This window comes from Spodoptera frugiperda, chromosome 19 (assembly GCF_023101765.2).
Source record: "Spodoptera frugiperda isolate SF20-4 chromosome 19, AGI-APGP_CSIRO_Sfru_2.0, whole genome shotgun sequence".
NCBI classification, from domain to species: Eukaryota; Metazoa; Arthropoda; class Insecta; order Lepidoptera; family Noctuidae; genus Spodoptera; species Spodoptera frugiperda.
In genome coordinates, this window is record NC_064230.1 from 181946 (window position 1) to 207267 (window position 25322).

Below are 25322 nucleotides of genomic sequence, written 5' to 3' on the forward strand. Positions count from 1 at the left end.
TGCTTATGGGCAGACGTGCTCCATCGTAGGCCGCATCATCACTTACCATCAGGCGAGATAGCGGCCAAACGTCGGCCCATCAAACGTAAAAAAAAAATCTCAGTATAAAGAAATTACAATATTTAATAACATAGGTATAGGTACCAACCAATTATATATGTATATAAGTATATATAGGTACTTGACAAATACTTATGAAGCAGTACTTTAGACAAGGAAGGGACATTACCTTTTATTTTTAGAAACTAACTATCAAAACATCACACTGTGTGGGAGAGCCATACTTCGGCACTGCTGTGTCTATTCGACCGGAGTGATACCACGGCCTCACAGAAAACCGACGTGAAACAACGCTTGCGTTGTTTGAGTGAGGTTACCGGAGGTCCAATTACCCCCCTTCTCAATTTTCCCAATCCCCGATTACGACACAACCCTTAAATTTTTTTTCAGTTAATCCGTGATCATGGCGCTTGCAACAGTGCCGAAATATCGGAAACTCATCAAAATGAATAAACATGGTAAATATCCCATCATAAGTCCTAAAAACCTTAAAACCTAACCCCTAAAAGGCCGGCAACGCACTTGTAATGCCTCTGTTCATGTGTCATGAGTCTGCTCGCTTACCGATGTAACAGGTGTTCATTAACGAAGCTGATTGCTTACCATCAGGTGATCCATACATACGTAACCTCACGCCTGTCTCTAATGGGGGTAGCCAGACACAATGGAACGCCAATTGCCACGCTTCTTACACACTTCTTTCGCTTCATCAACAGTCATCAGTCTTTCCATGCATGCTCGTCGGTTAAAGGTACTTTTAATTTGGCCCTTTTTTAATATATCGCCAATCAGGTCGCTATATGTCCGTCTGGGGCGCCCTCTACCGACGGTCCCACTCATATTCGCCTTGTATATTTGTTTCGTAAATCTGCTTACATCCATCCTTTCTACATGTCCAAACCATCGTAACATTCCCTTTTCAATCCTTGTCACTACATCGTCTTTAAAACCACTTTTCTAATACTATTTTTACGTTATTTTAATTCAATTTGACGTTTCAAAAGTGCCTTATTTAGGATTAATTTGTAGTGGGACCAGATTTCATAGAAATTCTGGCATTCTCCTTTGAAAGACTTAAGGAAAATTTATTCGGTCAATTACTTTGCATAAAGGAAACACTTGAGTTGTTATCACAAGTGCCTACAATTAGATTGTACCTACATTCTATTATTTACTTAGAATCGGTCCCAAGTGCTAGCACACTCGAATCTAAGTGAATTGTTTTTATCCAATAAGTACCTATTGTATGACGTTCAGTATTTAGATAATTATATTCTGACAGTGTGAGCATTTACGAGACCTACCCAAATGTTCTTTTGGTTGATATTGTTCGTCGGATCATTCAGCAACAGCCGTTAGCTGAGGTTCGAAAAAAATCACAAAACATCACAAGTTCTGTTGTTTCAAGTGTCCATGGGCGGCGGCAATTGCTTACCATCAGGTGATACGTCTGCTCGTTTACCGGCTTATATCATAAAAAAACCAATGAATCCTAGTCCATTATTTTTTTAACGTTTCCCCAAACTCATAGTCGTAGCCAGGTTTTAGTATCGGGAGGGGTTCAAGAAACTAAAACGAACAAAACTTCTTTCATTCATGAGAAAAAAAAAACAATTTATATAATATGTAATAAACAGATTAATAGGTAGTCATAGGGACTATTGCCAAACAGGGGATGTAATATGCTAACTAGAAAAATAATGCTCTATAATTTCTAGGTACGCATTTTTGGTACGCATGGTTGAACCCCCAAAACCCCCCCTATGCCCAAACAAGAATATTCTCCTGTGTCGTGGGTGCGTTTACAAACATACAAGTTCACATACACATGACAAGTGTCATGTGTATGTGAACTAGACCTGAAACAACATTTTGTGGATCACACGGAGTTGCTCCGTGCGGGAATCGAACCCGCTACACGTTGCGCGGCGGCTGGTTGCCCAGCCACCGCTCCAACCGTGCAGTCAAATTGTATTGTATTGTATACTCATTAGTTTTATTTTTATCACAATAACAAAACAACACCTCCGGTGTTTCAAGTGTCCATGGGCGGCGGTGATGGCTTACCATCAGGTGATACATCTGATCGTTTACCAGCGTGATCCATAAAAAAACGGCTCACCCCCTATTACATATGGTGAAAAGTGGGTGTACATTGTATAGCGGCATTACGCGCCGTAATGTGCACTTCTGCCTACCCCTTCGGGGATAAAAGGCGCGACGATGCTATTGCAGTTTCTATGTAACCATGTAGGTTTATGGAACAGAGAGTAAAGTTCCCTAAGTAAAGCAGTATCCTCCGACCAGGCGGTGATCGTGTCTGGCAGCTTTCTGCCCAACTGTTGTTCGTTGGGATTGTCTATCCATGTTTATTCGCATGTACACTTCATATATGCGATGTGGTATTTATATAGCCACAGGTGCGTTGTCGATATTTTAAAAAGAAATACGGTATTATCTTGAAGATTAAGTGTGGGAGAGCCATGTTTCGGCACTGCTGGGCCGGCTCGACCGGAGTGATACCACGGCCGAGCAGAAAACCGACGTGAAACAACGCTTGCGTTGTGTGAGTGAGGTTACCGGAGACCCAATTCCCCCCTTCCCAATCCCCGATTCCCCAACAACCCTTAAATTCTTAACCCCCAAAAGGCCAGCAACGCACTTGTAACGCCTCTGGTGTTTCATTAAATAAATGAAAGAAAATATGTTTAAAACTAATGTTATATCTCAGTAGATATTTAATAAATTGTACATAAAGTAGAAGTATTAAACAATGTAACCAAGTATTGTATTGTAAACCTGATTGAAAAAGAGTAACCTATGGAGTTTCTTGCTCGTTCTTCTCCATAGGAATCTACACTTTGGAACGAGCAAATAGAGCAACTAGAGGACTGACCGACAGACAGACGTTATTAATATTATTACATTTGCTTTGACGTTCAAAAGTCCTGGTCTAATTGAAATAAATAACTTTGACTTTGACTGGGGGGACTCGTGGGTGTGTGATACCCAGCTTTAATAGTGTAGTAACAGAAAGAAAGTGTTTATTTTTTAATATTTTATTGTATATTAATTTAAGATTACTTTAGCAGTAAATACAACTGAGTCACTCAGTATATAGGTAATTAAACAAAGACAGATTCAGTACAGAAACAGTAGACATTGTTACCTATACTAATATTATAAAGCTGAAGAGTTTGTTTGTTTGTTTGAACGCGCTAATCTCCAAAACTACTGGTCCGATTTGAATAATCCTTTTTGTGTTGAATAGTGCATTTATCGAGGAAGGCTATAGGCTATAAAACATCACGCTATGACCAATAGGAGCCGAGCAGAGTGGGTGAAACCGCGCGGAAGTAGCTAGTACTAAATATGGATCATGACGGGTTATGAAAATTAAACATCTATTTAGTCCGTCAGTTAGCTAAATTACGTCACACGAATTTCACGATTTTTGACCCCCTCCCCCGTCCTTGTCACAATTGGTCACATTTGTGAGACCCCCCCCTCCCTAGTGTGACGTCACATTTTATAATTTTACATGTAGATTTTTTTTGATAATAGTTTCAAGTTAGTGTTTTAACAGTTTTATTTTAGTAATTGAAATGTGACCCCTCCCTGTCTACAATGTCACTTTATCGACCCCCCTCCCCCCCCTTAACGTGTGACGTAATTTATGGACGATCCCTAACGAAAAAATATTAGACACGTATTTTTTTATTTCGTCATAATATATGAAAGCAATACTTAGATAAAACGAATCAAAGTTTAGTAGTAGGAATCAAATACAAAAATACATACGTAATTTCTACGTACAAAAACGTACTTAGAAGTGTCGTCACGCGATATTTCAAATCGATATATCTCCGAAAGTATTCGTTTCCGTGAGAAAATAAAAACATACGTGTGTAATGTTTTAAAATAATCTACAAGACGGACATTGAAATAAAAATTAGTCATCTAGGCTTTGTAATAGATAACTCAGTAGGTTTTAGACAACCAGTAGATATTGTTTCTGTACTGAACCTATCTCTGTTTACTTACATATACAATGTGATAGGGGTGAGACTTCTAACCCGTTAAGGCTGAGTACTACATCTAATTTTATCGACAAAAAAAATTATATAGGGGGTTGAACCCCCAATTGAAAATATTGAGCGATTTTTTCGGTAAAAAATAATTCAGAAATGATTTTTTTTTCTCACCAAAATATTATCAAACATATTAAAAAAAGGAATGAATTAGTTATCCAAGGTTATTAGCTACCGTTTGTCGTTTTTTTTTTGTTTCTACGACACATAACTTTTGATATCACATAAAGTACAAAAAATATTAAAATAGCCATAATTTTTAGGGGGAGGGGGTTCAACCCTTATATTATTATTTTTTGTCGATAAAATTAGATGTAGTACTCAGCCTTAACGGGTTAGAAGTCCCACCGCTATCACATTGTATACTGAGTGACTCGGCTGAGAGTACATATAGTACAATACAGTGTACTGGGTGTGTGGCACCCAGCGTGAAGAGTTCAGTAGTTATATTCCTCTCCGTTGGTATCCTCCGGGTTATATTTGTTTTCTTCTTCGTTCGGCTCCTGCTTGATCTGGACATCGAACGGCGCCATACTGAACTCTGGGTAATCTGCGAAAGTAATTCATTATGTTAGTACAATAGCTGATAAATGATATTTATTTTGCAAATAGGTTACAATGTAACTCTTTTACACGTCAATCTCTTAAATAACTAGATGAGGCCGGCATTTCCTATCCGACTACTCTGAGAAGAAATGCCGAAACAAACTCAGAGGTCATGACTGCCCCGTTCGGCGGTCGCAAGGGCGACTGCCGAACAAGGGGTCTCGGATTCGATTCCCAGGTCGGGCAAAGTATTGCTGGGCTTTTTTGGCGAAAATTTCTCAGTAGTAGCACGGAGTCTGGAATTGGGTCCAGTATATGGCAATAGGCCCCTTCCCAATCTTCCCCATCCCCATTCCCGAACAACAACCCTTAAATTCCTAACTCCCAAAAAGCCGGCAACGCACTTGTAACGCCTCTGGTGTTTCAAGTGTCCATGGGCGGCGGCGATTGCTTACCATCAGGTGACACGTCTACTCGTTTATTCCTATCGCGTCTACTGGACTCACCTTCAACGTACTCCTTGACATCTTGGAGCTTGATCCTACTCTCTGAGGCAGCACGGAATCAGACAAATTGTTCAGTTAACTTATACGAAGCCCAAATACTTACTTATATACGGTGACCGGTAATTAGTGAACGATATTTAAACACGTGATTGTACTCATGATTACAAACAACTTTCCCGAAGAAACTTTTATTGTATACTTATTAGTTTTATTTTTATCACAATAACAAAATACCTAATAAAATTTCGTGCGCGCGTGCTTTAGCATGATCAGCTGTTCAAAATACCTAGTTACTACTTTCGAATTTTTTTGTTTTGTTATTGTGATAAAAATAAAACTAATGAGTATACAACAAAAGTTTCTTCGGGAAAGTTGTTTGTAATCATGAGTACAATCACGTGTTTAAATATCGTTCACTAATTACCGGTCACCCTGTTAATCGCATATTCAGAAGCGGCAGAAGGCAATATAGGTTCGCAAAATGAAAAAGACACATAAGGCAATTTCGAATAAATCCTTGGTTATCAAATAATATTTATATCTGAGAGAGTCGACTGATTTCATTCTGATCAAAAAGTCACAATTTTCATGAGAACGACTTTCACTAATCTGGAGAAATTAATTATTATGTTACCGGCTTACTCACGTAACTGTTTGACGAGGAACTCGACTAGTTTCAAGCCATGCTAGAGGCTCATATTCATGAGCAGCATTCCGCGACACACGACGCGGCGATTGTCGCTGCTACTCTACTCTAGCATGGCTTGAAACTAGTCGAGTTCCTCGTTAAACAGTTACGTGAGTAAGCCGATAACATAATAATTAATCTGGAGAAAATCTTAGAAAATTTTCAGAAAATCTTAAAAAAAAATCAGAAAATCTTAAAAAAAATTTCAGAAAATCTTAGAAAATTTTCAGAAAATCTTAAAAAAAAAATCAGAAAATCTTAAAAAAAATTCAGAAAATCTTAAAAAAAATTCAGAAAATCTTACAGAAATTTAAGAAAACCTGTATATAAAATACTTACCATCCATAGGTTCCTCCTTGATCTTAATATCCTCAGGTTTGACTTTGGGCTCCTTGCGCTCCTTGTCGCGCCGGGAACGCTTCTTGTCGCGGTCGCGTTCGCGATCCTTGTCGCGGTCGCGACGTTCGCGACGACGCTCAGACCGAGACCGCGAGCGGCGGCGGCGGCCGTTGTTACTGCATTAGAACAAAAATTACATACATACATACATACATACATACATACATACATACATACATATCGTCACGCCTTTAATCCCCGAAGGGGTAGGCAGAGGTGCACATTATGGCACGTAATGCCACTGTACAATGTACACCCACTTTTCACAATTTACGTTGTAAGTCCCATGTAATAGGGGGTGAGCATATTGCCATATACTGGACACAATTCCAGACTACGTGCTACTACTGAGAAAATTTCAAAAAACCGAAAAAAGCCCAGTAATACTTCGCCCGACCCGGGAATCGAACCCGAGACCCCTTGCCCGGCAGTCGCACTTGCAACCACTCGGCCAACGAGGCAGTCTAATATTGATATTACAACAAAGTGCGGGTTCGCCATGCTTCGGTACTACAGTGTCGGCTCGACCGAACAATATACAGACGTGAAACCAGTTAGTAAGGTTACCGGAAGCCCAATTCCCCCCCCCCTTTTCAATCTTCCCAATCCCGGGCGACGGCGATTGCTTACCATCAGGTGATACGTCTGCTCGTTTACCCAGCGTGTTTAATAAAAAAAGAAGTAATACCGTTCACCGGCTTATACCATAACAAAAATACCACCCAGACTATTGCCGTGGGTGCGGTAAAATCTAATGTAGGAACCGTTCAAATCTGTGGTGGTCCGGTTCCAACGCGGCCAATACGTGAGTATACAACATAGGAAGTAAAGTAACCGTCACGAGAAGCTATAAATTATGTAAACAAACATATTTTACTAAGTAAAAATTTTATACTGCGAGATAATAATAACTTGAACATATTCAATCGACACGAAATATAGACGGGTTATATGAAAGTAACAACCTATTTAATTTAGTCGAATTATATTTTAACGACGCAAAAAGCTATCGTTTGTGTTCCTTGGTACCGGAACGCGTCAGTCGCAGGGATTGTAAACTATCGGGACGCCATTTTGAAATAAACAGTCATTCGAGTTTGTTTCATTGCTTTGCATATATCGCGGATCTGGTTCCAAATGTTGTGAACTCCTGAACACTTGTTTACAAAATTTATAGCTTCTCGTGACGGGGACTTTATACAATGTGATAGGGGTGAGACTTCTAACCCGTTAAGACTGAGTAGCAAATCTAATTTTATAGACAAAAAAATATTATGGGGGGTTGAACCCCTAATTGAAAATATTGAAAAATAGTGATTTTTTCGGTAAAAATAATTCTCAAATGATTTTTTTTCTCACCAAAACATTATCAAACATATGAAAAAAGTAATGAATTAGTTAGCCAAGGTTATTAGCTACCGTTTGTCGTTTTTTTTTTGTTTCATACAACCTTTGATATCAAAAAAAGTAAAAAAAAATATTAAAATAGCCATAATTTTTAGGGGGAGGGGTTCGACCCTTCGACCCCCGACTTTTGCCTATAAAATTAGATGTAGTACTCAGCCTTAACGGGTTATAAGTCTCACCCCTATCACATTGTACATATACAATATAGGAAGTATACGTACCGCTCCGCGTCGTCGGGCTCCCTGTCTCTTGCGTCCCGGTCCCGCTCGCGCTCGCGGCGCCGAGACCGCGACGCCGACCGCCGCCGCGACCGCGACCGCGACCGCCGACGGCTGCCCGCTGCAATACCAGAGTCAAAGTCAACATCATTTATTTCAAATACACCAGGATGGCACTTTTGAACGTCAAAGCAAATATAATAATATTAATAACGTCTTTTTTTATGTTAAATGGGCCGACGTTTGGCCGCTATCTCGCCTGATGGTAAGTGATGATGCGGCCTACGATGGAGCACGTCTGCCCATAAGCAACCTATTCACTCGGGCTTTGAAGACACCCAGGTTATACCCATCAGGAAACACAGACTCCGGCAAGGAGTTCCACTCCCTAGCAGTTCGCACAAGGAAGCTTGAAGTTTACCACCTGGGGCCTTAGTCTGCTATTACAATTGTGTCAGAATGGTCGATCACTGAGCAGTGCGAGAGGGACGGAGCTATGTAGGTTGTATAGCTCCGTCCCTCTCGCACTGGTATTCAAGCTATAAGTGTTACATACCGGGCCTGTCGTGGCGCGGCCGGTCGTCCCTGTCCCTCTGTTCGAGCCGGTACCTCTCGCGCTCCCTCTCGTTGTCCTCCCGGCCGGAGTGCTTGATGTTGACGTCGGCGCCGCCGCGACGCGTGCCGCCCAGTCCGCCGCCTGGAACATTCAATTGTTATAATTAATATATTACTTACATACATACATATCGTCACGCCTTTAATCCCCGAAGGTGTAGGCAGAGGTGCACATTATGGCACGTAATGCCACTGTACAATGTACACACACTTTTCTTCACGTTATAAGTCCCATGTAATAGGGGTGAGCCTATTGCTATATACCGGGCACAATTCCAGACTCCGTGCTACTACTGAGAAATTTTCGAAAAAAGCCCAGTAATACTTCGCCCGACCCGGGAATCAAACCCGAGACCCCTTGCCCGGCAATCGCACTTGCAACCACTCGGCCAACGAGGCAGTCAATAATAAATATTTACATACAAAATTATTTAACAAAACTAAATGTTTAACCGCCGTACTCATAGTTAATTAATGGTTACTTAACCCAATCCTTAGAGCCAATGCACACCACGTTTTTAAATGTGCCGTCGACGCGCGTTTGTAGCGATACAGACGCGATACGCACGCAAGTTAGACGCAGCCTGTAGACCTTTGCACACCTGACGCGCTTGTGTAGCGATACAGACGCGATGCAAACGCGCGTTTGTAACAAAACAGACGCGCGTTTGTAACAAAGCAGACGCACGTTTGTAACTAAACAGACGCGCGTTTGTAACAAAACAGACGCGCGATTGTATCAAAACAGACGCGCGTTTGTAACAAAGCAGACGCACGTTTGTAACTAAACAGACGCGCGTTTGTAACAAAACAGACGCGCGATTGTATCAAAACAGACGCGCGCTTGTAACAAAACAAACGCGCGTTTGTAACAAAACAGACGCGCGTTTGTAAAAAAACAGACGCGCGATTGTAGCAAAACAGACGCACGTTTGTAGCAAAACAGACGCGCGATTGTAGCAAAACAGACGCACGTTTGTAGCAAAACAGACGCACGTTTGTAGCAAAACAGACGCGCGATTGTAGCAAAACAGACGCACGTTTGTAGCAAAACATACAACGCGCGATTGTAGCAAAACAGACGCGCGATTGTAGCAAAACAGACGCACGTTTGTAGCAAAACAGACGCACGTTTGTAGCAAAACAGACGCGCGATTGTAGCAAAACAGACGCACGTTTGCAGCAAAACAGACGCGCGATTGTAGCAAAACAGACGCACGTTTGTAGCAAAACAGACGCGCGATTGTAGCAAAACAGACGCACGTTTGTAACAAACGACAACAAACTGCTCTGCAGGAGAAAAACGCGCGTCGACGCGCGTATAAACAACTTAGTGTGCATAGGCCCTTAACAGTTGTTTTCCATACAAAATCGTTACTAAAGAATAATTTAAGTAATCATTAAATGTCTGAGTGCGGATAGGTAATTAAGGTAATTACTTAAAATCAGACAAATGAATACAAAACACGAAATCTTCTTGTAGATTTCGTTCTTTTTTGTTTCTTTTTGGTGCATCGTTCCCGGTGCCAAATAAATGATTTCTTTCTTTCTTTCTATCTTACTGTCTTTCTATCTATTTTTCTATCTTTCTTTCTTTCTATCTTACTATCTTTCTTTCTTTCTTTCTATCTTACTATCTTTCTTTCTTTCTTTCTATCTTACTATCTTTCTTTCTTTCTTTCTATCTTACTATCTTTCTTTCTTTCTTTCTATCTTACTATCTTTCTTTCTTTCTATCTATCTATCTTTCTTTCTTTCTTTCTTTCTTTCTTTCTTTCTTTCTTTCTATCTTACTATCTTTCTTTCTTTCTTTCTATCTTACTATCTTTCTTTCTTTCTTTCTATCTTACTATCTTTCTTTCTTTCTTTCTTTCTATCTTACTATCTTTCTTTCTTTCTATCTTACTATCTTTATTTCTTTCTTTCTTACTGTCTTTCTATCTATTTTTCTATCTTACTGTCTTTCTTTCTATCTTTCTTTCTATCTTACTATCTTTCTTTCTTTCTTTCTTTCTATCTTACTATCTTTCTTTCTATCTATTTTTCTATCTTTCTTTCTTTCTATCTTACTATCTTTCTTTCTTTCTTTCTTTCCTTCTTTCTTTCTTTCTTTCTTACTGTCTTTCTTTCTATTTATCTATCTATCTATCTTTCTTTCTCTCTATCTATCTATCTATCTTTCCTTCTTTCTTTCTATCTATTTATCTTTCTTTCTTTCTTTCCTTCTTTCTTTCTTTCTTTCTTTCTATCTTACTATCTTTCTTTCTTTCTTTCTTTCTTTCTTTCTTTCTTTCTTTCTATCTATCTTTCTATCTATCTTTCTTTCTTTCTTTCTTTCCTTCTTTCTTTCTTTCTATCTTTCTTTCTTTCTTTGTTTCTTTCTTTCTTTCTTTCTTTCTTTCATTATATCTATTTTTCTATCTATCTATCTTTCTTTCTTTCTATATTTCTTTCTTTCTATCTTACTACCTATCTTTCTTTCTTTCTATCTTACTATCTATCTATCTTTCTTTCTATCTATCTTTCTTTCCTTCCTTTCTTTCTTACTTAGTTAAGTCAACAATAAAATCTGTGTAGTACTCACCGAGCCGCCTCGGCAGCCACCCCTTGACGGTGCGGGCGCGCTCCACGTCGACCAGCACGCGCTTACCGTCGATCTTCTTGCCGTCGGCGTGTTTGTACGCGGCTGTAACATAACGCCTGCATGTAGGAGGGGGTAGGCAGGGACAATGCACATGCCGTGTGTACGCGCCGGTAGTGACACTCTTCTAAGTCATTGACTTTTATTATTTATTTGTATTTTACACTTCATGTACAATCATACAAAGGTTGGACTTAATGCCTATTTGGCATTCTCTATTTTTTCTTTTTTTTAAAGCGTTGCCCCACATTAGGATTTTCTCCTGTGTCGTGTGTGCGTTTACAAACATACAAGTTCACATACACATGACACCCAGACACGAAACAACAATTTGTGGATCACACAAAGAGTTGCTCCGTGCGGGTATCGAACCCGCTACAAGTTGCGCGGCAGCCAGTTGCCCAGCCACCGCACCAACCGTGCACTGCCTAACAATAGAAAACTGTCGAAACTGACGTTCGCGCCGCGGCGTTCAATGTGTTAAATAGCAACTAGAGACAAATTCACAAAGGATTTGTTTTTCTTATGATATACTAGCGACCCGCCCCAGCTTCGCATGAGTGCAATGGTGATATTATGCATGTGCGGACTACCTAGCGGGTTTACCGGGGCTCCGGCTCGAAAAGGTTTTTAGTCAGTAAGAGTCTGACACACCCTCTCGCCTCACCTAAGGCGAGAGAAGTAATTGGGTGACTTTTCCCCCCTCAAAAAATTATAGGAGCACATGTATAGTTTTACATATACTATATAGGGTGACCGATAATAATTAGTGAACGATATTTAAACACGTGATTGTACTCATGATTACAAACAACTTTCCCGAAGAAACTTTTATTGTATACTCATTGGTTTTATTTTTATCACAATAACAAAACTTCCAAAATACCTACCTAGTTACTAGTCTTCCTATAACGCGGGCGTGTCGCTGCTAACAGCTGATCATGCGAAAGCACGCGCACGAGAAATTAAGAGTTATTCTACTAATTGGGGAATGTTTTTACTTAAAATTACTTATTTTACTTATTTAAGAACAGTGTCACTACCATAATTAAACCACACCGCATGTCATTGTCATAATATCTGTAGATGCGTCTACCATGCATTGCCAACATACATAGCATAGGCCGGTGAACGAGCTGATCACCTGATGGTAAGCAATCACGACACTGGACACCCGCAACATAGGAGGCGTTACAGTTGCGTTGCCGGCCTTTTAAGGTATATCTGTCATATTATAAAAATGACTATGACATTTTATTTCGTCGTTTTTGTATTTATCAACGTAAAGCTTATTATCTTCACATAATAAATTAACTAAAAAATCACGCTTTACTCACATACATTAATGGAGAAAATCTCTACTAGTTTCGAGTCACAGAGGGACTCTTCATCATGAGCAGCGTGCGCAGACGCGGAGACGTCGCGCAGCGTACGAAACTAGTAGAGATTTTCTCCATTAATGTATGTGAGAAAACCGTGATTTCTTAGTTAATTTAGTATGTCTCACTATAGTTTATTGTAAAATAATTGAATGTGTTGTTGGCAATACATGTTAGAGATAAAACGATTAGTATATGAGGTTTGTATGTATATTATATAATAATATATATCTCAATATATATATGTATGTAACAACATATTACCTATTTTCACGGGAGATGACGTATGTCCATAAAAAACCAAATTTTTTCAACATAAATGAACCAACGAATTTTCGTCCGAAAAATAGCAATTTTTTTTCACTTTTTTAGGTAAAAATTATATATTTTTTGTACATTTCTATATAAAAATTACTATTATTCAGACTAGTATTTTGACCTGAATGTACCTGTGATTCTGTAAACCGATCAGACGAGTCCAGTAGAAAATCCAAATTACACTTTGACCGACTTTTTTCAACAGTCGAGTCAACAAAAAAAATAGCATTTTTCCATACCTACTGCCTTCATACCTACCGATGTAGTCCATTTATTATAATTAAATTAATAGACAAAAAACTCTATGAGATATTATTATTAAAAAATTAAATATTATACCCACCATGTATACCTACCGTTTCGAAAAAACCTTTACTTACAAAAAACCCCAGATTTTTTATCCTTTACGGCATTATACCTCACCTGGTGCGCATATTTACTTACTTATCCGAGCGCATTTTTTATTATAAATATATATATAAGTATATATATATATAATATACACGACGTGTAACAAAATACCCATATACATCAAGAAGCACTGAAGAATACATGTTGAATAGAATCTCTACACAAAGTTTTAGCTAATAAGTTGAAAAAAAATTAGATACCAAATACATTGGTGTCGCATGGTTCTTGATTTTATAAATCATACAAACGTGTCACAACACTACAGGGATCACTCGCTAATATTACGAAACATTTCTTCTGTAAATCTGATCGCCTAGTACCTGTATCTACCTAATTTTGATGTTTCATTTCTAGAATTTAATGTATTGGAAAAATTCATGAAAACATGAGTTTAAAAAAACCCCTTCCCGTATCGTTTGTTAAGTTATCTAGAAACCGTGCACTTGATATGTATACCCCCATTTGTTACACCGTGTATATATAAATATATATACTATAAAAAAACACTTATAACTTGCATTAAAATTATAAGTAAATAAAAAACTACGTCTCTTGTATTCCAATCAAGAATTCATTACTATTAAACATCGATACTACTGGTGGGCTTGCGGCAATTTCCGCCCTTCACCTTATTTGAGTAAGTAGTCAACTCGGACCACATACCTACGGCCCATTTGGGACGAGTTGGGGAAATTAAAAATAATATAAGTTTTTAGTGGTCAACTCGTCCCACTTTCTTTTTGTATGGATCTTTAAACTTTATCAATGTTTGGTACAGGTAGCAACACAAGATTAAAAATATTTTTTTATCGATTTTTTCTTTACTTTCGTTTTGTTCATATATTATTTCATATTAAAAAATCCTTACGAAGTAAGAACCTCTTTTTTTAGTGTCGGTTAAATAATTTATTACCTACATTTTTTTAACAATCGCACAAATACATGTGTTATCCAAAATTACTAAGAATAGTAAACATGTGTGGCTTAAACAATGGTCATGGCGGTCACTTATGAAGTAAATGATAACAGGTCGGATTTATGAATAGAATTAAGTTCCTAGAAAATCTTTTGCTTCGAGCAAATAGCTTCACTAGAGGACTGACCGACAGACAGACGTTATAAAAATATTTGCTTTGACGTTCAAAAGTGCCTTCCTGGTCTATTTGAAATAAATAATTTTGACTTTTTGACTTTTTTCAACAAAGTAATAGAACTTTATTATTTCCACACTAACACCTTTTGCTACTGACTGTACCTTATATACATATGTGGTAGTGCCGTGGGACGAGTTAACCACTAAAAATATTATTTTATTTTCGGCTCTATATAACTCGTCCCAAATGGGGCGTAGGTAGGTCCGAGTTGACTAATGACTCCCTTATATGACCCAAGGGTGGTATGGTACCATTATCGCGTATATATTGTCTATGTATGTTGGTATACAAACCACATACAAACCGATGTTGGAAAGCTCGTATGAAGTGACTACGGCGCGTCTGGTTCGGAAACAAAAATTACTTGTTAATCATGTACAATATATGTCATGTATCTTTATGTACACCGCGATGTGGACGCACGGGACGCGAGATCGGAGGAGACGGGACTTCACTTATGACAAAGAAACTACACGGCCTACCTGAGGCCTTATGTCCGAATACTAATTACGGCAAAAAAACAATACTGTTTGAAGGAGCACGGCTCTTTAGCGATTTACCCGAAGAAATAAAGAAATGCGAAAGTATTAATATGTTTAAAGTGAAATTAAGAAACATGTATATAACGTATGTACGTCACCAACACCAGATGCGAATGTTTACAGTATTTATAAGTACTCTGTATCTCATTTTAAGTGAACTGTAATATTGTTCTTATGAGAATAAATTCTTTAAACCTAAACCTAATACTCAAAAGCTACTAAATTTTTAAAAAGAATTGATAGTGATAGAACTACATTTGAGAGCGTCTTAAAATTGCTCTTAAACTACTCTATCAGTGGACGCAGTTGTATAACTCAGCGACCCCACATTCAAACCAGTACAACGGTTTTGTGGGGCTTAGTCTATAATAATGTAACCTGTGTGGAAGAAAAATAAATTAAAAAAAAAAAGTTTCTATACAAGACAAACTAAAATCCGTTGCGTGCGATGCGTACGATGCGGGCCTGTGGACGCTCCTATCTTCAGAAACATATTTTCTAATTTGAAAAATTAGAAAAACATATTTTCTAATTTGAAAAATTAGAAAAACATATTTTCTAATTTGAAAAATTAGAAAACGATCGCAATGTCATAAAAAATATATAGATAATTTTATTGTATTAAAGTGCTATTCTTACTGAAAAAAATATTAAAAAAAAAAAAACTCGAAACTGCTAGACAATTCTTATTCCTTAGTACGAGTTTGCTTTACGTTTAAAGTATGTAATAAAAACGAGAGAGTGTTCGACGCTCCGATTGATTGCTTTATCCGAGCCAGCCAATCAGACCGCCGTACTGTACGCGCTTAAAAAAACTGCTTTACTAATAAAAAAAACAACAATATTAGATACATTGGAGTGGGTAATTTAAGCTACCGCAAATATAGTCAAGTTATTCAGTATACAAGTATTGTATTGTGAATCTGATTGAAAAAGGAGTTTCTTACTCGTTCTTCTCCATAGGAATCTACACTTTGGAACGAGCAAATAGACCAACTAGAGGACTGACCGACAGACATACGTTATTAATATTATTATATTCGCTTTGACGTTCAAAAGTGCCTTCCTGGTCTATTTGAAATTAATGATTTTGACTTTGACTTTGATAATGGTAAGTGAATATAAGTAATAAATCTATATTTGTATACTTACCTACTTACTTAGTTACTTACCTAAAAACAGATTTTTGACACATGTGTGTATAATACAAAACCGAACAAAAAATTACAAAATTTTTATCAAAATCTCGATGCAAAGCCATTCTGTAAATCCAATTTAATATAACATATACTAGCGACCCGCCCCAGCCTCGCATGGGTGCAATGGTGATACATTAAGCATGTATTATACATATAAACCTTCCTCTTGAATCACTCTATCTACTATTAAAAAAAAAAACCGCATCAAAATCCGTTGCGTAGTTTTAAAGATTTAAGCGTACAAAGGGACATAGGGACAGAGAAAGCGACTTTGTTTTATACTATGTAGTGATAATTATACAAACTAGTGGTCGCCTAGTGGTCGAAATTCGACCATATACGATTTAATTTACAATACCACTTAACATACGTTCAAGGATAATTTTTATTTAACGAATTGCTATTAGTTTTGTAAAATTCAAATTAAAATATTCCGGCGCATCATGAACAGAAAAACTCTAATCATATGAGACGTGAGAATATCATCGCAATGTCTGTCGATTTTGACGTTTTGTCAAATACGATCAGAAACTACGCACGGTAGTGTGTGTAATGTTTTATTTATTGATTTATAAGCATTATTTTTGAGAAATATTAGCGTTCTCAACTTCTCCTACACATAAACTATAAGTGTACCAAATTTTATGCTCCTACGTCCGCGAAATTTTCGTAAAAAGGGCTCCAAAGATTTTGCATCACGTATTAATATATAGATATAATTTCTATATATAGAAAAACCCACACTCCTCCGATTTCGCGTCGGGTGGCGTGCTATTACCGAAATATACGGATCGTATCGTATATACCACCAATATATCGACTGGCTTACAATTTATATATTATATGGCCATATACAACATATATACAGTCGGTATACCGGTGATACAGTATAAAAAAATATAATATGTTTATATATGACAGACATGTTTGGCGCGCGGTGATGTGATGCGGTCCTGATAACTTTTTAATAATATATGTGTCAACGTCACGCCTTTTATCCCCGAAGGGGTAGGCAGAGGTGCTCATTACGACACGTAATGCCACTATACAATGTACACACACTTTTCACCATTTGTGTTATAAGTCCCATGTAATAGGGGGTGAGCCTATTGCCATATACTGGACACAATTCCAGTCTCCGTGCTACCACTGAAAAATTATCGAATAACCGAAAAAAGCCCAGTAATACTTCGCCCGACCCGGGAATCGAACCCGAGACCCCTATTTTTCTACTTAACATAGTACATCCCCTGTTTGACAATAGATTATTACATATTACATACATAAACTGTTTTTTTCTCATGTATGAAGGAAGTTTTGTTCGTTTTACTTTCTTGAACCGCTCCCGATACTAATACCTGGCTACGGCTATGCTTTAATCTTTACCCCATACACGATTTGCCGTTTACCCGATCAATTCTAGGTTATTTTCTTTTTCTGTCGCTTAAACTGTATACATATTAGTTTTACATTGTTCTCACATAGTTGAAGTAATCGAAACAATGTAACCAAGTATTGTATTGTGAACCTGATTGGAAAAGAGTAACCTATGGAGTTTATTGCTCGTTCTTCTACATAGGAATCTACACTTTGGAACGAGCAAATAGAGCAACTAGAGGACTGACCGACAGACAGACGTTGTTAATATTATTATATTTGCTTTGACGTTCGAAAGTGCCTTCCTGGTCTATTTGAAATAAATGATTTTGACTTTGACTTTGACAATCAGAGGCCGCGAACATCACCGCGCGTTACGAAACATGTCTGTGACGATATTATACGCTGGCAACACTTACAATGCATGTCTCGCTCGTGTTCATACTCGATGAAGGCGTAACCGCGGGGCTTATTGTTGTCCTTGTTGAATATCATGCAAATCTAACGGGGAGAGAGAGAGATAGCATTAATAATAAAATAATAAAATTCTTTATTACCAACTAAATGTATACATTTTCCAATTTACACAGTGACAACCGCACTAGGCACAGTCTGTATCGCGGCTGTCAATAATACAGCGTTTACCTTAGGACTAGTCTAATAGTAATTATCAAAGAAAACCTAAAATACAAAAAAAAAAAAAAAAGAAAAATATAAGAATTTCAAATAAAATGAGGTAATTAGGTGAGTGTGTGAATATGAGTGTATGCGTGTATGAATGTGCGTGTATATTTTTTTTTTTATTGGGACAAGCCCGCCACTACCTCCCATACCGCTGCAACTCCTGTGCACCAGGATCTACAGTAGATACAACCATGCAAACACCGGAACACTGAAGTCCAACGTCCCAGGGACATGAATGACTGTCTTGGATCCCGCAACGAAATAAATCAGAAGATATTATTAGAGGACAAGAAAAGAAAGAGCGTGTATATATGTATGGATTTGTGTGTATATGTGTGAATGTACGTGTATGTGTATGAATGTGCGTGTATGTGAGTGTGTGTATGAATCTAACAGCCTGGTGTGCGAGTGTGTTAGTTTTCAGAGTTACGACATTTTTTCTTTTCTTTTCTTAAAAAACGTTGCCCCACATTAGGATTTTCTCCTGTGTCGTGGGTGCGTTTACAAACATACAATTTCACATACACATGACACACAGACCCGGAACAACAATTTGTGGATCACACAAAGAGTTGTTCGGTGCGGGAATCGAACCCGCTACACGTTGCGCGGCAGCCAGTTGCCCAGCCACCGCGTCAACCGTGCAGTCGATATGTTCCAATGATTCTTTCTTTGCCTCGTCTAGTTATTTAAGAGCATTGACGTGTAAAAGAGTTACATTGCAAACTATTTTGCAAAAATAAATATCATTTATTATTTTCTTTCTTTTATCGTCACGCCTTTTATCTCTAAAGGGGTAGGCAGAGGTGTACATTACGGCACGTAATGCCGCTATACAATGTACGCCCACTTTTCACCATTTGTGTTATAAGTCCCATGTAATAGGGGGTGAGCCTATTTCCATATACTGGGCACAATTCCAGACTCCGTGCTACTACTGAGACATTTTCGAAAAACCGAAAAAACCCAGAAACACTTTGCCCGACCCGGGAATCGAACCCGAGACCCCTTGCCTAGCAGTCGGACTTTTGACTTCTCGGTCAACGAGGCAGCCATGTCCAATGATAACCATATGCAATGGCGACCAATGCGACGATAGAGCCTATCCGGGAATTGAACCCGATTTCTCTTACAGTGAATACATTTGTCACCGCGGTTGTTGTATACCCAACTAAGTGTTTTGCCTACAGAGATGTGCTATGCTACGTTGCTGTGGATGCGTTTGGCTTCCAACAATCATATCATTGGTACACATAGCTTAGCACTAAATGTTTTTATATGGAAAGATTTGTCCTATAGATGGCTTCCCTACTATCGATACATCGCATACTCGAGCTGCGCATCTTCCTCGCACAGCTACATAGCTTAGTATCAGTGGAAACGGTCGCATAGTTTCACAGCTTAGCTATTACATCGTAGCCAAGCATAGCTACATAGCCCATCTCTAGTAGAAAAGCACCGTAAGACCGGATAGCAGGGCTCTCTGATAAACCTTTTTGAATAATACATGACACGACTTACTTTTTTTATTGCACCGTATCCCTCGAACTCTCTTCTTAGCTTAGACTCTGATGTGTCATAATTCTGTAAACATAATACATTACAATAATGACTGGGTCAAAAATAAATTATTACAACTTTTCAATACAATAAAATATTCAAAAATAATCACACTCTCATTCATACATTTGATGAACTACTTAATTTTCGTATTTTTTCTAGCTAATTTTCTAGAAATAGGTCTGCTATTTGACGTCAAAATCTGATGACGTCATAATAGAGTATTTCATACAAAATTCATAGAAAATATCGTTTTTGACGTTTCGAAAAAAGTATTGAATTTGACTGGTAGGAAACTAGCGTATTATTTACTAAACTCAGGCTCCATATTGCTGTAAATAATTTTCGTCCAGCAGTGGACTAATTAATACTACAATTGCAAGAGAGAGCTTAACGCAAGAACCGAAAACACCCCAGTAATACTTTGCCCGACCCGGGAATCGAACCCGAGACCTCTTGTTCGGCGACTCGACCAACGAGGCAGTCAGTGAATTTAGAATAGACTAGCTACTTCCGCGCGGTTTCACCCGCTCTGCTCGGTTCCTATTGGTCATAGCGTGATGTTTTATAGCCTATAGCCTTCCTCAATAAATGGACTATCCAACACAAAAAGAATGATTCAAATCGGACCAGTAGTTCCGGAGATTAGCGCGTTCAAACAAACAAACAAACAAACAAACAAACAAACAAACTCTTCAGCTTTATAATATTAGTATAGATTAGTATAGTATAGAAGTATAGATTTGGCGGACCAATTTTTGTCTTTTACGGATGGGACTCACTGATTTAGATAAAGGGTGGTATACTCACAATCCTGGCGACGAACAGCGTCTTGAACGGGTCCATGGTGGCCTTGGGGTTGGTGCTGGGGTCCCACAGCGCAATCTCCTGCTCCAGCTTGTACGCCGTCTGCTCGGCGCGCTCGCGGCGCCGGCGCTCCATGCGCTCCTCCCGGGTCTCCACGCGCGTCGGTGGAGGAGTCTCCGAGGGGTGCTGCGGATGCCAAGGTGATATATTAAGACATGCATGACCATAGGCGTAGCCAGGTTTTAGTTTCGGGAGGGGTTCAAGAAAGTCGACACATTAAAATGTGTGACCAAAAAAAAAAAATGCTTCTACATGACAAAAACAAATTATGTAATAAACAGATTCATAGGTAGTCATAGGGACCATTGCCAAACAGGACATGTACTATGCTATCTAGAAAAATAACGCTCTGTAATGTCTAGGTGCGCATTTCGGTGGGGGGGGGGGGGGTTTGAACCCCCAAAACCCCCTCTGGCTACGCCTATGTGCATGACATACATCAGCTACGTGTCAATACAAGTCCCGTTAAAATCGGTCCAGCTATTTCAGAGATTAGACAGAACAAACAAACAGACAGACCCACAAAAATAGTAAAAAAAATATATTTTGGTGTATGTATATTGATTTGTATGTAGTAAAAAGTTGATTATTTCAATATTACAAACAGTCACTCCAATTTGATTCATCTGTCTAAATATCATAAAAAATTCCTATTGAAAAATGCATAAAGATTCAAGTTGCTCTTATGACTTAATTTAAACCACATAACTATTTGTTATCATCTTGACTGACGATATACGAAAAATGAGCGAAATAGGCCCAGTAGGTAAGCCAAAAAGTACATTATTCTTCTTTACAAATATTATAACAGCTGCGCCGCATGTCCCAAATATTCCTAGAGAACATTAAAGCTCTTCTGCGAGTCATCAATCTCATCTTCAAAAAACATGAGGCTGATCCCATAGAATTTAAGACTTCATTAATTTAATTATTTATTTTTGGATTTCGTTGAAATATTTATTTGTATTATGCTTCTGTGGACAAGTAAGTTGTAGTTTCATTTAAGTCATATGAGTGATCTCCATACTGCATATTATCATGTATCCCAGTATGACTTCAAACTAGTAGATATGTTCTCGTCATCGTCATACCAGCCACAAGACATCCACTGCTAAACATAGGTCTCCCGCAATGACTCCTAGATAGGTCGGTAGGAAGCAATCTGCATTCAGCAGCTTGCTACAACCTTAATCAGGTAATTTTTCCATCTTATGGTGGTGTATATTTAAAGCATTACTTGCCAAAAGGATACTGTTGAAGGCAAATCCTTCATTAAGCGTGTGTGTGGCAGTAAATGTGTTAATTAAAAAAACACCATTAAGTACTCACCTCATAGTGTTTTCATGATTGTTTGTTTTGCCATTTATTTGTATAATTATAATTATCTGATTAGCTATTCCCAAACAGATTTCTGTTACTTGGTTTGTATTGATCATAGTTTGATATTTTATAACCTATAGCCTTCCTTGATAAATGAACTATCCAACACAGGAATAATCATTCAAATTGCATGAGTAGTTCCTGAGATTAATGTGTTCTAACAAACATACTCTTCATACAATAAAAAGGATTTAAAAAAACACCATGAGACATTCTCTTCATGGTGTTTTATTTATGTCACTAAATTATTTATTTGTCATTCATTTGTTTTTTTTTAATAATTTTATTTGGAAGTCATTAAGTAATGCCTAAGTTCAGTAATGGAAGTCTTCTTTCAAATTATTTTTGTAGACAGGCAGGCATTTGAAACAACTGATAACACCCGCATACTATTAATTTTCACAACTTCATTTCTTGCAGTTGAGTAAATATTTGTCTTAGTAATTTAGTAATGACTGGCAATATAATTGTGCATTTGCAATCTTGTATTCCTTAAAACATAATTTCTGTGTTATTTTAATATTTACATGGTATTTTTTTGCACCAGAGATGTGCTATGTAGCTATGCTACGAAGACATAATAGCTAAATCATGAAACTATGTGACCATTTCCCACAATACTAAGCAATGTAGCTGTGCAAGGAAAATGATCAGTTCGAGTAAGCAATGTATCAATAGTAGGGATACTAGCCATAGCACAAATCTTTCCAAATAAAAAACATAGCTTATCTGAGAACTAAAGTTATGTATACCGATGAATATGCATAACATAACATATATTTGGTAGAAAAGCACACTGAGACACAGTCAAGTGTATTAATGAGAATCTCCTGGCAATTTAGTGATGCCAATAGTAACGATGGTTGAATTGGGCATGCACAGTTGAATGTTACATTATCTAGTCATTGTTAATATATAATTTCTGTATAAAAGCCATATTTAATGCCACAAGTATTAGAATTGGAACTTGAAACGGGATATTTACCATGTTTTTCTATTTCTATGAGTTTAAATGGGATATTTACCATGTTTTTCTATTTCTATGAGTTTAAACGGGATATTTACCATGTTTTTCTAACATTTCCAACTCATACAAATAGAAAAACATGGTAAATATCCCGTTTCAAGTTCCAATTCTAGTGTTAGTGACCATGTCAGTTTAAAAACTTATGTCACAGGTATTGTCACTAATCAACTTTTATGATTTTAGGTGATGTATAGACATATTAATCAATACTTTTAACTTTTAACAAACAGACACTAATTATTTATTAGTGTAAGATAACATACAAAAGTCCACTTGGAAAATGGAGAAAGATTTTGCAGTTTATTCCCTAATAAACATATATCATCATGTATTCCAGTAAGTCTTCAAACTACTGGATAATTTCTCCAGTAGCTCACATGAGTATCATCATCATATCAGCCACAAGACATCCACTGCTGAACATAGGCCTACTCTTGCAGATAGACCAGTTGGAAGCAACCTGTATCCAGCAGCTCCCTGTGACCTTAATCAGGTCGTCTATCCACCTTATCGGTCAACGTCCTACTCTGCGCTTGCCGGTACACGGCCTCCACTCGAGAACCATATTTACCCTAACGGCCAAGCATGGCATTTTACGTGTTAATATTACAAATTCGAAAGTGAAAAGTTTTCTTTTTTTTTCTTTCCTATCACGTTGTTACAATGAGATTTGAGTGTTCAGAGATATTGTGTTAAAAGTATGGAGTGTATAAAGCTGCTTTATTTGCATAAAGCAAACGGGTAAAGCCGCACGTAACAGCTAGTCATTACAATGTATAATATCAAGTTTAGAGAAACAAAAACACCATGACGATATTGCAAAACAACAAATTTAGCAATCGCATCACTTAAACACAAGAATCTAACAGTAATTATTAATTAATTGACCACGAAAATCACGCATCGTGGTGACTTTTCGCTTTGGTGGTCGCGAAATTTTAGACAAAATCAATTTTGGTAAAACTAACCTCAAAAACGTCGAGGAAGGCTCCGACTCCATCGTAGCCCTTTTGTTTCTTCTCATGAGGTAACTTCGCTGCTGGTGGCAAGTAAGGGATCGGATCCCTCGCAGCAAACAAAGCCAACAAATTAGGAGGCAAAAACTGCGTCATTTTGCCAAACCTAAATAGTCCACTTTTAACACTTCAATACACACATTACACACACTAAAACCTAGTTCATATCTTGCAAAAGATATTTAAACACTAAACATTAACTATTTAAATTATTATCCGAGTTATTTTCACACAAATATATATACGGCTGATGAACCGTACACGCTTGCGTCCGCCATAGGAATGAAAATTTTATTTACAACAGAGTTGCCATTGCTCTTCGACTCGATGTGGTATTATTTTCAGTGTTGCCACTTTATTCAAAATAAAGGTGAAAACAGACTTGAGGCAGACAATGGTGGCAACACTGATTATACGTATTTTATGCGTATTGTATAATTATATTTGATAAAATAAATAAATTTATTACTATTATGATAAATTTATTTATTTTTCCACCATATTTATACAGAAATTGGTCTTAAAACTAAGCTTATATTATTAATGTTTAGTTACAGTGGGAAGGTCTCTTCTTTTCGGGTTTGACCCTGTTATTTATTAAATTAATTAATGTTTATATAATTATATGTTTTGATAAAATATATATTATATATTTTATAATCATATATTCATTTATTTATGTACATTTATATAATAATTATTAATATAAATTGAAAATTAATCATTTATTTAATTAATTTATTGTTATTATTCCTCCCTCTTCTGCTGAAATACCGACTCTCACGAGTCGTGATGTAAGGCATTACACCACATATTATTAATATTATAATAAATTCTTAAATATGTTAAATGACGGTTTTAGTTTATATTGTATATAGTATTTAGGTTTTAAACAAATAAGTTAAAGATTTATTGACAATTTAGTAGGATTCAGGAATCGAAACTACACACCAACATTTCGACAACAATCCCATAAAGTCAAAGTCAAAATCATTTATTTCAAATCAGGAAGGCACTTTTGAACGTCAAAGCAAATATAATAATATGTTAATAACGTCTGTCTGTTGGTCAGTCCTCTAGTTGCTCTATTTGCTCGTTTCAAAGTGTAGATTCCTATGGTTTTAGAACGAGCAAGAAACTTCATAGGTTACTCTTATCAAGTAGTAAGATTCAGGAACCCAAACTAGGAAAACCTGTGCTATGAATACTTATCATTCCATTCTATTAACACCAACAC

At 37.4% G+C, this 25322-nt stretch overlaps 2 protein-coding genes across 3 annotated transcripts in view; one reads left to right on the forward strand and one right to left on the reverse strand.

The window, feature by feature from the left end:
- LOC118281016 (mitochondrial ribosome-associated GTPase 2) overlaps positions 1-25322 on the forward strand; it is a 121664-nt gene that overhangs the window by 78694 nt on the left and 17648 nt on the right. The gene's annotated exons all lie outside the window — the stretch shown is intronic.
- On the reverse strand, positions 3104-24399 carry LOC118280838 (U1 small nuclear ribonucleoprotein 70 kDa). 2 transcript variants are annotated; one of them, XM_035601222.2, is made up of 10 exons: positions 24038-24399; positions 20606-20788; positions 19757-19819; positions 17971-18052; positions 11115-11216; positions 8472-8612; positions 7919-8036; positions 6231-6406; positions 5204-5245; positions 3104-4701 (listed from the first exon to the last, which is right to left on the reverse strand). In XM_035601222.2, exons 1-10 carry the CDS (start codon positions 24179-24181, stop codon positions 4589-4591), a joined length of 1164 nt encoding a protein of 387 aa, XP_035457115.2. In that variant the 5' UTR covers positions 24182-24399; the 3' UTR covers positions 3104-4588. The 2 variants fall into 2 exon arrangements, with proteins under 2 accessions (XP_035457115.2, XP_035457117.2); XM_035601224.2 differs by lacking the exon at positions 5204-5245 and having other exon boundaries at positions 24038-24395.